At 38.4% G+C, this 12,357-nt stretch overlaps 1 protein-coding gene across 3 annotated transcripts in view; it reads left to right on the forward strand.

Annotated features, from left to right (window-relative positions):
- SESN3 (sestrin 3) overlaps positions 1-11,656 on the forward strand; it is a 70,332-nt gene extending 58,676 nt beyond the window's left edge. For 2 of the 3 annotated variants that reach the window (XM_031675326.2, XM_031675327.2), the window contains exons 9-10: positions 1,581-1,725; positions 3,784-11,656. In XM_031675326.2, coding sequence (XP_031531186.2) covers positions 1,581-1,725; positions 3,784-3,870 — 232 coding nt within the window. In that variant the 3' untranslated portion in view covers positions 3,871-11,656. The remainder of the gene's footprint in view (positions 1-1,580; positions 1,726-3,783) is intronic. The other variant, XM_072968945.1, reaches the window with a different exon arrangement.
- Positions 11,657-12,357: the final 701 nt, after the last annotated feature.

A 12,357-nucleotide genomic window follows, 5' to 3' on the forward strand; every position in this document is an offset into this window, starting at 1 on the left:
TGAATGAGACTGAATAGTCTAATCAGGAAAGCTTTTTTTGTTTGGGGATGGATTTGCAGAGAGAGAAAATCCCCAGCTAAGAATACATTGAATTTGACTCTGTACTGTGTCCTTTCTGATGTAGTATCAGAAAGCCTTTATGGAATGGAATTAGACTTCAGTTTGTAAAAAGCAAAGTTGTTTCTATAATTTTAACTAAAATATCCCAAATTTCCTGAAAAATAAACTAATACTGAGACATTCTGCCTAAAAGACACTGTTATCATGGTAAATAATAACTCTGCTATTTGCCCATTTATGATCCTAGACAGTAAGTTATCACAGAATCATCAATTTTTAAAACAGATATTATACCAACCTAATTAAGAAAAAAATGCTAATAGATTTTAATTCAATTATGATAAGTATTTATTATATTTGAGACAATAAATAACAAATATGGTGGTTCTATTTCTCTGTTGGATGCTACTCCAAAACACTGATTTAAAATTCTGGAAATACTTATTTTTAACTAAGCATTATGTGTGGGTTAAAAGTGAAAAGAAAACATAGAAGAGAAATCCCACAAGTTCCCACTACGATATTTGCCCTCACATCTGCCTCTGAGCCCTTTGGCTCTGCTCTCTCTCCTCTCGTGTTATGGATGAACCGTCTCCACGCCCATGCACTGGACACAGCATCCCATCCCCTCTCATCTTCTAAAGACCCCTATTCTAGCAGCCCTCCCTTCTCTCTCCTGCATAATCAACTTTACTCTCTTATTCAGATCTTTTCCTGTCAGTATATAAACATGCCATTATTTCTCTCATCATCTTAGAGAAACCCTTTCTTCATCCTTCTTTTCTGTCTCGCTGCTGCCTTGTGTTTCTGCTCTCATGCACAGCAAATCTTTTTGAAGAAATTTTGTATATGTGCCAACACTGTTTTCTCATCTCCCACCCTCTCTTGAACTGACTGGAGTCTCAGGCTTTTCCCCCACCACGCCAACAAATCTGCTCGCACTGAGGTTGCCGGTGACCTCTGCTTAGCTCCCTGCCGGGGTCAGTTCTCAGTAGCATCTTTTATCTGACTAGCCAATAGCGTTGGACACAATTGATTATTCCCTCTGCCTTGAAATGCTACACTCCCGCTTTAGGGCTTTTACTCTTGCTCCTTCTCCTGGTATTTGCTCAAATGTCAGCCTCTCAGAGAAGCCTTCCTGTCCACTCTGTCTAAAATCACACCTCTCCTCCCAGCCCCCAGTTGCATTTTGTCTCCATAGCAGTTATCACTGTCTGATAGATTATATTGTTATCTTTTTCATTTTTTTTCTTTTTTTTCTCCGTAGAATTTAAATTCCACTAGACCAGGGGTGTTTGTCTGTTTTGTGCATTAGTGTTTCACTAGTGTATCACCAATGCCTAGAGGAGTGCATGGGAAGTACCTGGCACATACTAGATACTCCATAAATATTTGTTAGATGAATGAATTAATGAACTTTTGGTATTTAATTACTAGATAATAAGTGTGCCTTGGTACACCTTCAGAAATCAGAAATTTTGATTTTGTCATCATAAAGCATGTTGCCATATTGCTTTTAGGTATGATGACTATGATTATGGAGAAGTTAATCAATTACTTGAACGAAGCCTGAAGGTTTACATTAAGACGGTGACCTGCTATCCGGAGAGGACGACCAAGCGCATGTATGACAGTTACTGGCGTCAGTTCAAACACTCAGAAAAGGTGTGTTTCACGGCTCAACATTATACCATAGACAACTGTTCAATATAAGAAGTAATGATTCTGAAAAATTATACATGAAAATATTTATAAATTAGGACCACTGGAAAAATGGAAGTGGCATCATCTCACCATCTGTTTTTTTTTTCTTTTCAATGTTTTAAAATTCAGGTTTATTGAATAATAACTAAATTTTGGTTATGTGTTTTGTCCCATGTGGTGTCTCAAGTAAAAGTTTAGCTCTGGCCTTTGAAAGATTGGATCTGACTACTGATATTTTAAAAGTGCATTTGGGACACTGTCAACCATTCTAACTATTAATAAAAATCAAACCTACAGAGATGTTGTATCAGGTATAAATGTATCTTGGCCCAGAAGACGTACTCATTTAGAGGTTCTTTAACTCTAGCCATTGCAGTTAACCTATTAGAACAATAGTTTCTTATTCCAATTGATAATTTAGTATTTTGACAATCTAATGCAGATCCTTTGAGCCAATTATATTATTATATGAGAATATTTATTTGGATTGACACATATATAGGAATCATTATTTAAGACCCAAAGAGTGTTAAAGATCTTTACCAACATAATAGTGTAGTGTAAGTATGGCCTTAATCTGAGGTCTTCTGACCTTAGTTTAAGAATCTTCTATTTATACTTCAGTTTCCAAGTTTGAGAGTAAGAAAAAATTTTAGGGTCCTAATATTCACTAATTCGCTGTGTGACTTTGATAGAGAATGTTATGCCCTCAGTACCTAACAGACTGGAAGTCTTAGAACTGATCACACATCAGATAAATACCCACTTATCTCCAGCATCTCTCCTTGATGGATTTTTAGGCCCAGCTTGTATGTTTGCATTAGACTTTCTCCTTTTACTAGGTAGTGTCGAGAAATTCTCCTTACTCATCGAGAGAATAAGTCCAAAATATATCTAACCTCTGGAAAGATACCAAAATAAATTGAGTATAATATCATAACACATTTCTTTGTAAAAAATTTTGAAAATATGTGGATAATCATTTCAACTTATCAGATGAGATATATGCCTCCAAAAGAAATTAGACACTTGTTCACAGCTGTATCTGAAAGACTCTAGGCAAGCTATGCATATCTAAGTACCAGACGCTAATTCCAAGCTGCTTCAAGCTTCAGATTTTCACTTTACTGCCTTCCAAGTACAGGCATGCCTCGGAGATATTGTGGATTTGGTTCCGAACCACTGCAGTAAAGTGAATATCACAATAAAGCGAGTCACAGGATGTTTTGGTTTCCCAGTGCATATAAAAGTATGTTTACACAATACTGTAGTCTATTAAGTGTGCAAAAGTGTTGTCTTAAAAACAATGCACATACCTTAACTGAAAAATATTTTATTGCTAAAAAATGCTAATCATCATCTGAACCTTCAGTGAGTCATAATCTTTTTGCTGGTGGAGGGTTTGAAATGTGAGAATTACCAGATGTGACACAGAGGCACGAGGTGAGCGAATGCTGCTTGAAAAATGACGCCAGTAGACTCAGTGCAGGGTTGCCACAAACCTTCAGTTTGCAAAAAACGCAGTATCTGTGAAGTGCAGTAAATCAAAGCGCGATAAAACGAGGTGTGCCTGCGAATAGTAAGAAATGTTTTGAAAAGCTTTGCAAGGAATAAGCATAAACCATAAGAAACGTAGGACCGATTTTTAGCCTTATCAGATTTCACAACTGGAAGAAAGTATAGTTTGTCAGAAAATCGGAATTTGTAAAAATCAGTTTTATTTTATAACCCCAAAGATTGATTGGCTTTACATAACACATATTCTAACAAAACTATTGGAAGTTTTAAGACGTTAGGGGTCATTTTTACCGCTCACGGGCCATTTTTTTTTCAATAAACGCGGTTTTCTTATGAATGTTATATCTTGTCTATTCATAAATATGCCCAGGCGTGTGTATTCGTACATGTGTCTGAATTACCCATGAAAAACCTTTGTGGATGTCTGATCCATGAAAAAAAGATGAAAATGTTTTCAGTTGTTTGTAACGATCACTTAAGGGGTAACACTTTGGTTTGCAGGTTCACGTGAATTTACTTCTGATGGAAGCGCGGATGCAAGCCGAACTCCTCTACGCGCTTCGTGCCATCACCCGGCATTTGACCTGAAGCGTCACCCAGGGAACACGTCACATGTGTGTAAAGACCTTTTCCCATAGGATATACATCAGAAGCTGTTTGTGATGTAGCATCAGACATCATCCAATTCTCTAGTGTCAAAGTTTAGCCGTTTTGGGGGGGCGGCTGTAATGTGCAATGATGTGTTTTCTTTTTCTCGATGCTTAACATGACTAACGATTGCAAAAAATAATGCTGAGGAGCACTACTTCGCATTGTTCGTAGTTGGGTTTTTGGATCCCGATCATAAATCACGGACCCGGTTTGTTAACGCTTAACTTCCGCGCTTTGGGGTTTTGTGTGTTTCGTGTATTTTTGTTCTTTCCTTTTTTTTTTTTTTTTTTTAAATAAGGAAAAGCGCTTACAATCTGCTCAAGCAACTGTTTTTCAGATATTGGAATTCAGCAATGAATGACCTCCTCCGGCCATTCTAAAATGTTACCGTTGTGTCCTAAATCTGGTGGCTGAGAAGCATGCGCTGTCGAACTAAGCTGCTCACAGGACACTCATCTGTGTCCCCAGGAGATTATTTGTCAGGCACTGTTTATTTTTTGTTTGTTTGTTTGTTTGTTTTGGGTTTTTTTTTTTACTGCTATTGGCGATAACATGAAATGTGATACAGCCATTGTCCATAACTTAATGTGAAATTAATCATGATGAATTCTATAGCATGCTACTGAAATGCCAAATTCAGCTCTTTTCTTCTCTTTGGAAACGGAAGTTTCAGATTTCCATAGCAGATGTATATATTCAAAGTGGAATTATGCACAATCCTTTCTATCACTGACAGTAATCCTCAGTCATCATAAACAATCAGTGCTCACAGTGCTGCTTACAGGTCACTTAGCTGGCACATATCGACAACATGTACCCACACAAGACTGACCAAAAATTTTCTTTGCACATTTTTCGTTTCTCATAGTGTTTTCTATATTGCCGTAAGCAGAGAAAGCAGAGGTTAATATACCTATATTTTTTTCCTGTTAGGCTTTTAGAACTTATTTTCCATGGTTTTTCTGATGATAGGTTAAACGGTTAATTATTCAAAGGTTAAAAAAAATTGTGTTTCTATGCATTAATGTGATTGAACAACAGCAAGAACAAAAGAGTGCAATATGTTAAAAAAAAAAAAAACTCAGCTAAACTTTCCCCCTGTTATGTCACTGCAGAAGTGTCCTTTGAAAACAGAGCCATAAAGAAATTGTGTTCAGATTTCTTTATTGCACAAGGCTTTTTGCCTTCCTGGGGTTGAACAATGTTCCTTTCGCAATGCCAAAGCATCCCCTTCCCCAGAAAAATCTCTTTGGACGACTGGTTTAAAAAAGATAGCAAGTCTTAAGGGAGGGAAAATAATACCCCAAAAGTCACATTTTTGCATTGGTTTCTGTTGCTGGATTAGACGACCTTCACAGAGCACAACATTATGTGTTTATAGCTTTAATTTGTATTATGTTACTGACCCAGTGAAGTGCCTGAAGAGACGCTTACAGCTCTCCAGTAGGACACGGCTGCACTGCTTAAACACTTTTGGGTTAATTAAGGATGACTTGAATTTTACACAAACATGCTAATTTTTTTTAAAAAACAGATCCATTTTCTCCTAGTGAATGATAGAGTTAAATTGTCCCATTAGAGTTCCCACAAAGATTTCGTTTTAGACTTACCTGTTAGATAGGACTGACTTCTTTTTTCTCTCAAGAAAGAATCGTGGACTAGTGTTTTGTTAAATCATTTCTCCCTTCCACGCATCACCCTTTTCTGGTACAATCCACTAGGTTGCTTTCTTTTAGGTTTTGTTCCAGATAAGAGACTTAGAAAGATGACTGTAAGCCTATGAAGATAAGTTGGTTCTGCATTTTTAGATTCTAGGACCTTGGTTGCAATCTTCCATGTGAGGAAAAAAAAATGACCAATATTTTTTAAGGCAGGGTGGTTTATTTAAAGAGATTACTCAAAGAACTTGTGCCAGATCTATTCTGTTTTGTTTATTGCATAAACCATGTGTTGATTTTATTTCATATGACTTTATATAGACATGTATTTACTACAGAGAAGGTATTCAGGGGAATGGCAAATACAAACAGCTACATGCCATGTCCATTTCACTTCCCTGATTTTAGAACTTTCAAATTGAGGATAGCCTTTATTCCTGACTTTTTTTTTAGCTAGAATTCTTTCTGTTAATAGCCCTATGTTTTTGCGCAGGTGACCCGTATGACAGGATGAAAAATGACCTTTGTGTAATGAAAAGGAGGAGAAATTCTCGCGGAACACCCGATGAGCTTGAGACCAAAAGGGGAAACAAAGTTTAAGTAGTTAAAATGGCCACTTAGTTTTTGTTCTTGTGTTTTTTCCCCAGAAACGTTAAGTCGTTGGAGTCTGGGTTATGGGATTCTTAGTGCCTTTACTGGATCTCTTTCTTAGCAAGGTTTCTTTTTAGCTCAGCATAGACCTATCTCATTGCTAACCAGGAAAATCAGTCGACTTGGAACTCTAAACAAAAACAAAACACTCTATCTATGAACCTCACTGACTCAGCCTAGAAAAACTGACTTCCGAAGGTGCCAAGGCACCTCCCGAGAGGCAGCGTGCACGGCTCTGCAGGCTGTGAATACCATCTCACGGCGCGGTTGCTGTGCGCTTCATCTCGTGCGCGCTTGAAATTCTGATGCGGTTTTCCAGGGTGGTATTTTTTTCAGAGTAATGAATTTACTATGTAGTCATTTATAGTGTAGCTTTTTTATATGCAAATGTGATATTTTTAAAAGCGATATCTGGTTCAATTGGTACAATGAGCTGAATAGAGGCGATTATACGCTCTGCTCACCCACACCTCAAGCTCACGTTGTGCCAAACTTACATGTGCGAGTGTCGGTGAGCAAAAGCACACGCGAATGTCAAGTCTCTGACTTCGTTGCTTATTATTTTAAAATTAGTCCAATAACCCACCGATGTACATGCTTGAGCGATGTCTGTGTACTTTTGAATTTTGAGTTTTCCCACTTCGGCTGTAATTCTTACTTTCTCAGATCACCTTAAGAAACATCTAAATGCTCTCTCATCTAAAAGTACATCTTTAACTCTGTCCCTTGACTGTGGGAGGGGCCAGGCAGCCGCCTGGACTTCGGATCGGGCCTCCTCAGACAGACTGGTGTCAATTAGAGGAAACAGGACTTTGAGATGGGACCACTTACTACTTTCTTAACCTTTTTGAGTTAAGCGTATTGTGTCAGACTCAGGAAGAATCTTGGTCCCATTTGGGGTACTTTTTAAATATAAGGTGGCCAATGTGGAATCTGGGGCATGGCCTTGGCCTGTAATTATGGCTTGAAACCCAAATAAGAAAGACAGAGCAACATGGGGCTCTCTTAGAACAGAAAATTCAATGTAAGCTTTATATCAAAATCATGTATGAACCAGAGCCTCTATTTCATTTGTGTTATAAAATCCCTGAAAGATTTTAAATGCTCCTAAAAACTAATGAACGTTAGTCCTGAGCAACACTTTTTCCCACCTTATAGTTTTTAAATCCAAAATCTTAGATTTTTATGCCGCAGCAAAATGAAATTACCAGCAATTAAAGATCTATGCTTAAAAATAGTCCCCCGCTTTCATGCAGAGTGCATGCATACATGATGGTGAGATTCTTTAACACTCTAGGAGCAATTCGTCAGGGACAAAAATAAATGACAGTGCATGTTATAAAAATGATTTGCACTGTGCTAGTAAACTGAGGTTTTTGTTTTGTTTCTGTTGTGTTTGAGAGACGATTCTAAATCCTGCCTCTGGAAAGCAAGACCTTAAACTCTTCTCTTTATCATAAATGGGACTTTTTCCTCTTTTATGCAAACAGACGGTCTTGCGTGGAGTAAAAATTATGCAACAATAATGTTATGTAAATAGTATATGAAATTTTCTAAGTAGTATAATTCAACAGCAAACTGAGAGACATGTGGCTCCTCTATTCAGATTGAGTTTTAAGTTGCCTAATTTTTTTAGTCGGAACCTACTCTAGGTGGCCATCATCGTAAACTATGTTTTCCTAGTATGCCCCTCTGGAGACTGAGAATCAAATTCAGCAGTCTTTCCTTAAAACAGTACTGTAACGTGAATGTATTCGTCTCAGTCAACAGAACTTCAGTGCCCCCTGTACGTGGAGCTTACTTCCATGCCAATGTGGCTCAGGTGAGACCTAGAACAAGAATAGCTGGGGTGAAATGGATCGTGGAGGTGGAGGTTAAGTGTCAAGGCAGGGCCCCGTGAGGAGGGAAAAGCTTTTCCCCAGAACACGTGGACCAGAATTCTCAGAGCGTGGCTGCCCTCAGCATCACACACCTAATCTAAAGGAGCTCTTCCGGTTGCGGGAGCTCCTGCCTACATTGAGCCCGCCCTTTCCCACCTGCTTTCTCTTCCTCCAAGTGCCTCGACCTCTACCATGCTCTCTCTCCTCCCCTCAGCCCATCTTGGTCCGAAGGCCTTTTCACAATCCAAACCAAACATCACCAGCCACCTGCTGATAGTCACCAGCATTTACTTTTCCAAGTTGCTTTTTCCTTCATTCATTAAGAATACGACTTTGCCCCCACTCCCTGTGAATCCCATGATCACCCAGCTATATTTTGGCTAACCTCTGCCCTAGACACCCCACCAGGTATTATGCAACACCCCCTGTGATCTCGCCCACCCCATACTGTCCTGCCCTTTCCCAGCTGCCAAAATACTTGCTCTCCTCTACCTCATCCCCAAAGAGCCTATAAATTCAGAGTATCCAACCTTTTCATGGATTCACCTCTGTTGTTCAGTAATACTACTTCCATATTTTAAATAAATCATAGAAGATATTTGCCTTCTATCGAAGTAAGAATCTTTATATTTATACATGATACAGAAATTGAACTATTTCTACCATGCAGAATTTAGCATTTAGCAGGATTTTAAAGTGATCGAATTGCCATCCTAACCTGGATCTATATTAGGTTATAGACACCTGCATTAGTCCAAGTTATTTGAATGTGAAGTTGAAATTCTCCGACAGTCCGGAGGGATCTGTAACCTGGCAGTGGCACAGGAAGTTTCCGGCAGACACTCTTTCGACTGATGTCATTCGGTCCTTGAAACACATTTCCAACAGAAGGACATGTAAAGGGTGTTTAGGTGGTCCTGTTGGATCACAGGAGCCCATTTGATTTTTAATGTAGATAAAAGGCCACAAAATTGGCGACATGAGGGTTTGAGCAGGCTTTCCCGGGTTAGATGGAGCTTCAAAGCCCCATTCCCAGCCTGTTCTCACGGGGGTCACGTGCCCGGGGGATGAGAAGGGAACGGGCTGACGCTGGGGTCTCTGTTCCCCTGGCTGCACTTCCGGGGTGTCTGGACAGCATCGTTAAGGAACAGGAAGAGGAGGAAGGAACACAGAGGAGGAGGAAGCGACCACACTTCCTCTCTAGCCAGTGCCTACTTGGTGTGGCTCATGGATGAAAACTGTCAGGTTTCCGTGGTGGCGCGCGTGTATCTGTAGGTGGTTGCCTGACCCGAAGACAAACCACCCTATTTGAAAAAACACATTATTATGATCTTTGGATGACTTCCACGCCCATTCCTGAACCACCCAACCTGACAGCAGAGTCTAGTAAATGCCTTTAAGGGCCCAGGAGTAGACAGATGCCTAGTTAAGAAATGAGACTTTAATAATGGAGACTGATGGGAATGGTTTTTATTAAATCATATGTCATGAAGTGTTCATTCTAGCTTTAAATTAATTATGACTGCACCACCATGAAGTACAGAGTTGGAAAAGAAGAAATATAGGGGTGGGGGGGATGAATATCTGATTCTTTTCAGTGCTTGTGGAAATCTTTGAAGTAATGACGTGCATACTATAAAACAGCCACTAGAACAAACACCCCGTTTTGCAGCTCATAGGACAACATCCAACCTTAGTAAGTCTAAATATGATAAATATAATTTTGGTATATAAATTTGCTGGTACAGTCTATTTTCTTGCACCCCTCAATTTAACCTCTTAGAAAGTGAATGTATAATTTTAACAGAATATTAAAGGGAGAGACACTCTCTCATCTTTAATGCTAAAATACTGTTTATGAATCCTGATGAGCAGAGTGTATGCATTACGACACTTACTGAACGAAACTAATTATACATCTCTGTCTTAAATTAATCAGCCTTTACAAATTTTCACCTGACTCTTAAATCTGATAAGGAAGGATCAAAGAGTGGGATAAAAGGAAACGGATCCTTGGATAGCCGAGAAGTTTCCTTTGTCATGTTGAGACGTTTCTTCTTTCTGAATTTCACTGGCTCTCCAAAATAAAAAGTAAGAGTTAAATGGTACCCTTGTTCATCAAGGAAACAAATCCAAGCTCTGCCTCCAGTGCAGATATTTCCTTCACATCCGTATATCGTCCCCGGAAAGAAAATACAATTTTTTCCCTTCCTCTTTCTCTTCACATTTACTCTTTTCAATCCGAAATCAGATAGACATGGAAAACAAACCAACCACAAGCCAGCCTGGCATCTTCTCCATACGAATGGAAGAGTCACGGCCACATGCACAGTTGGAGCAAGGTTACAAAGAACCCAGTCAGGTCAGCTTGGAACATGGCCTTGCTACTTGGATTAGCTCCTTCAAACCTGAAAATAACTTTTCCTGGTCATGGAAGAACTGGATGTATCCTTTAGCTTATGAAATAGGATTTGAACTTGAAATCTCTTTTTACAAAAAAGAAAAAAATCCTGATTTTGCAGGGCAGCTACATCATGAATGTATATATTAAGACTCTGTAGCTGAATTGCACATGAAATCAGATTGCCAACTTCTTATCTTTCAATTTTAGACATCATTTTATCCTTAAGTTGTGAGTGATATATGTAGCATGCTGTGAAAAGTCTGTTAGAGTTCTTTAATTCATCAGTATTAATACAGAATCGTCTTTTGCGTTCCTTGGTACTTTTTATTCAATGTAATCAGAAGCTGTGATGTTTTCGCCTTTGTAGTCCTGTGCTTTGTTACTGTAATTTTTTTTTTTTTTACGAAGCACGTGTCTTTGGACTAACGTGAGGCAGACGACGTGATCTTTAAGACTGCTCTATATACAGTCTCTTACTCTATGAGGTTTTCAATTAGAATAAGCTTTTATCAAATAGATCATTGAGGCAATTTAGGATCCACACAATTTTCAGCGTCGAATGGCGGTCTTACATTTATAGTTTCAATTCTGAAAATAGCAAACTTGATAAACAGCCACTTTAAACTCGTTCTGGCGAATCAGACCCTGTAGATGTAGTCTAAGGTAGTTAACCATATAAGCCTTTTCAGCTATTATGCCCTCCACACGAGTCAGCAGTTAAGGAGAATATAGAACCCATGGAAGCTTTTTGTATGTATAACTAGGTTTTATTTTTCTTATGTTGCTGATTTTACAACTCTGACTAAAGCTGACCTGAACGGATCAGTTTATGTGTAATATTCTAGTGCTTTCATGCCTTTTTTTTTTTTTTTGGAGGGATGGATAATATTATTTGAACAGATGCAGAAGGAACTGTTAGTGAGTCAAGCCAAACACATTTGAAATAAAGGAACTGTGTATTAACATGTTAACAATTCATAACTGCACTTTTTATGACATTTTGAAAATCTATTTATAGGTACAGAACAATGGGTTTTGTTAAACTGTATCACATTTATACTTGCAGAAATTTATTTCATTGTTATTAGTAGGAATTTTATTGGTTCAATAAAATTGGCAAAACCGAACACTGATTATTTGCTTTTCTATATATTTATTTATCATATTAATATTGGAGTAACATACTTGCCTACATGTGTTTCTGCTTAATTATTGGACATGCATTCTGAAAGACATCAGCATTGTCAGAGTCATTTGTCCCCTTATTTCTTCCTGACCCACGGTTTTCTTGTGACATTTCTTATAATCACTTGATATTGCATTAATGGAATATTGCAATAGTGTAAGTTGTGTAAAATGTATAGTTATTGTCACCTTTGAAAATGTCAGTTATGATTTCAGCAGGAAGCAAATTAATTTCATTATTATCTCTTATTAACCAAAAATAGTAATTAGAATGGAGAAAGGGGCATTGAACCTGAGGTCAGAGCTTGGAGTTTTCAAAGTTTATTTTTTTCACATTCCACTTGCTCTGTGACCCTGGAATTAATTTAATCTCTATGGACCTTGATTTCCATACCACAATCTGAGGGCAATACTGCCTTCTTGAGATGGTTGTTTGAGATTAGCTGAAGTGCAATAATGGTTTTGAAACATGCAGTACAGTGATGAGTTTGAGTGGATAAATGAGAAAGCCGGAGAATCATGTTGTTGCTAATTGAAATTAAGAGGCAGAAAGGAGACAATGGGGAGGGGGAGGTTGTACATGTGTAATGCGAGGTGATGGTACAACTCCCCTGAAGGAATGGAAACTAATCCTTTGGAAAGCTGT

The sequence above is a fragment of the Vicugna pacos genome, chromosome 10, assembly GCF_048564905.1.
Source record: "Vicugna pacos chromosome 10, VicPac4, whole genome shotgun sequence".
Taxonomy (NCBI): domain Eukaryota; kingdom Metazoa; phylum Chordata; class Mammalia; order Artiodactyla; family Camelidae; genus Vicugna; species Vicugna pacos.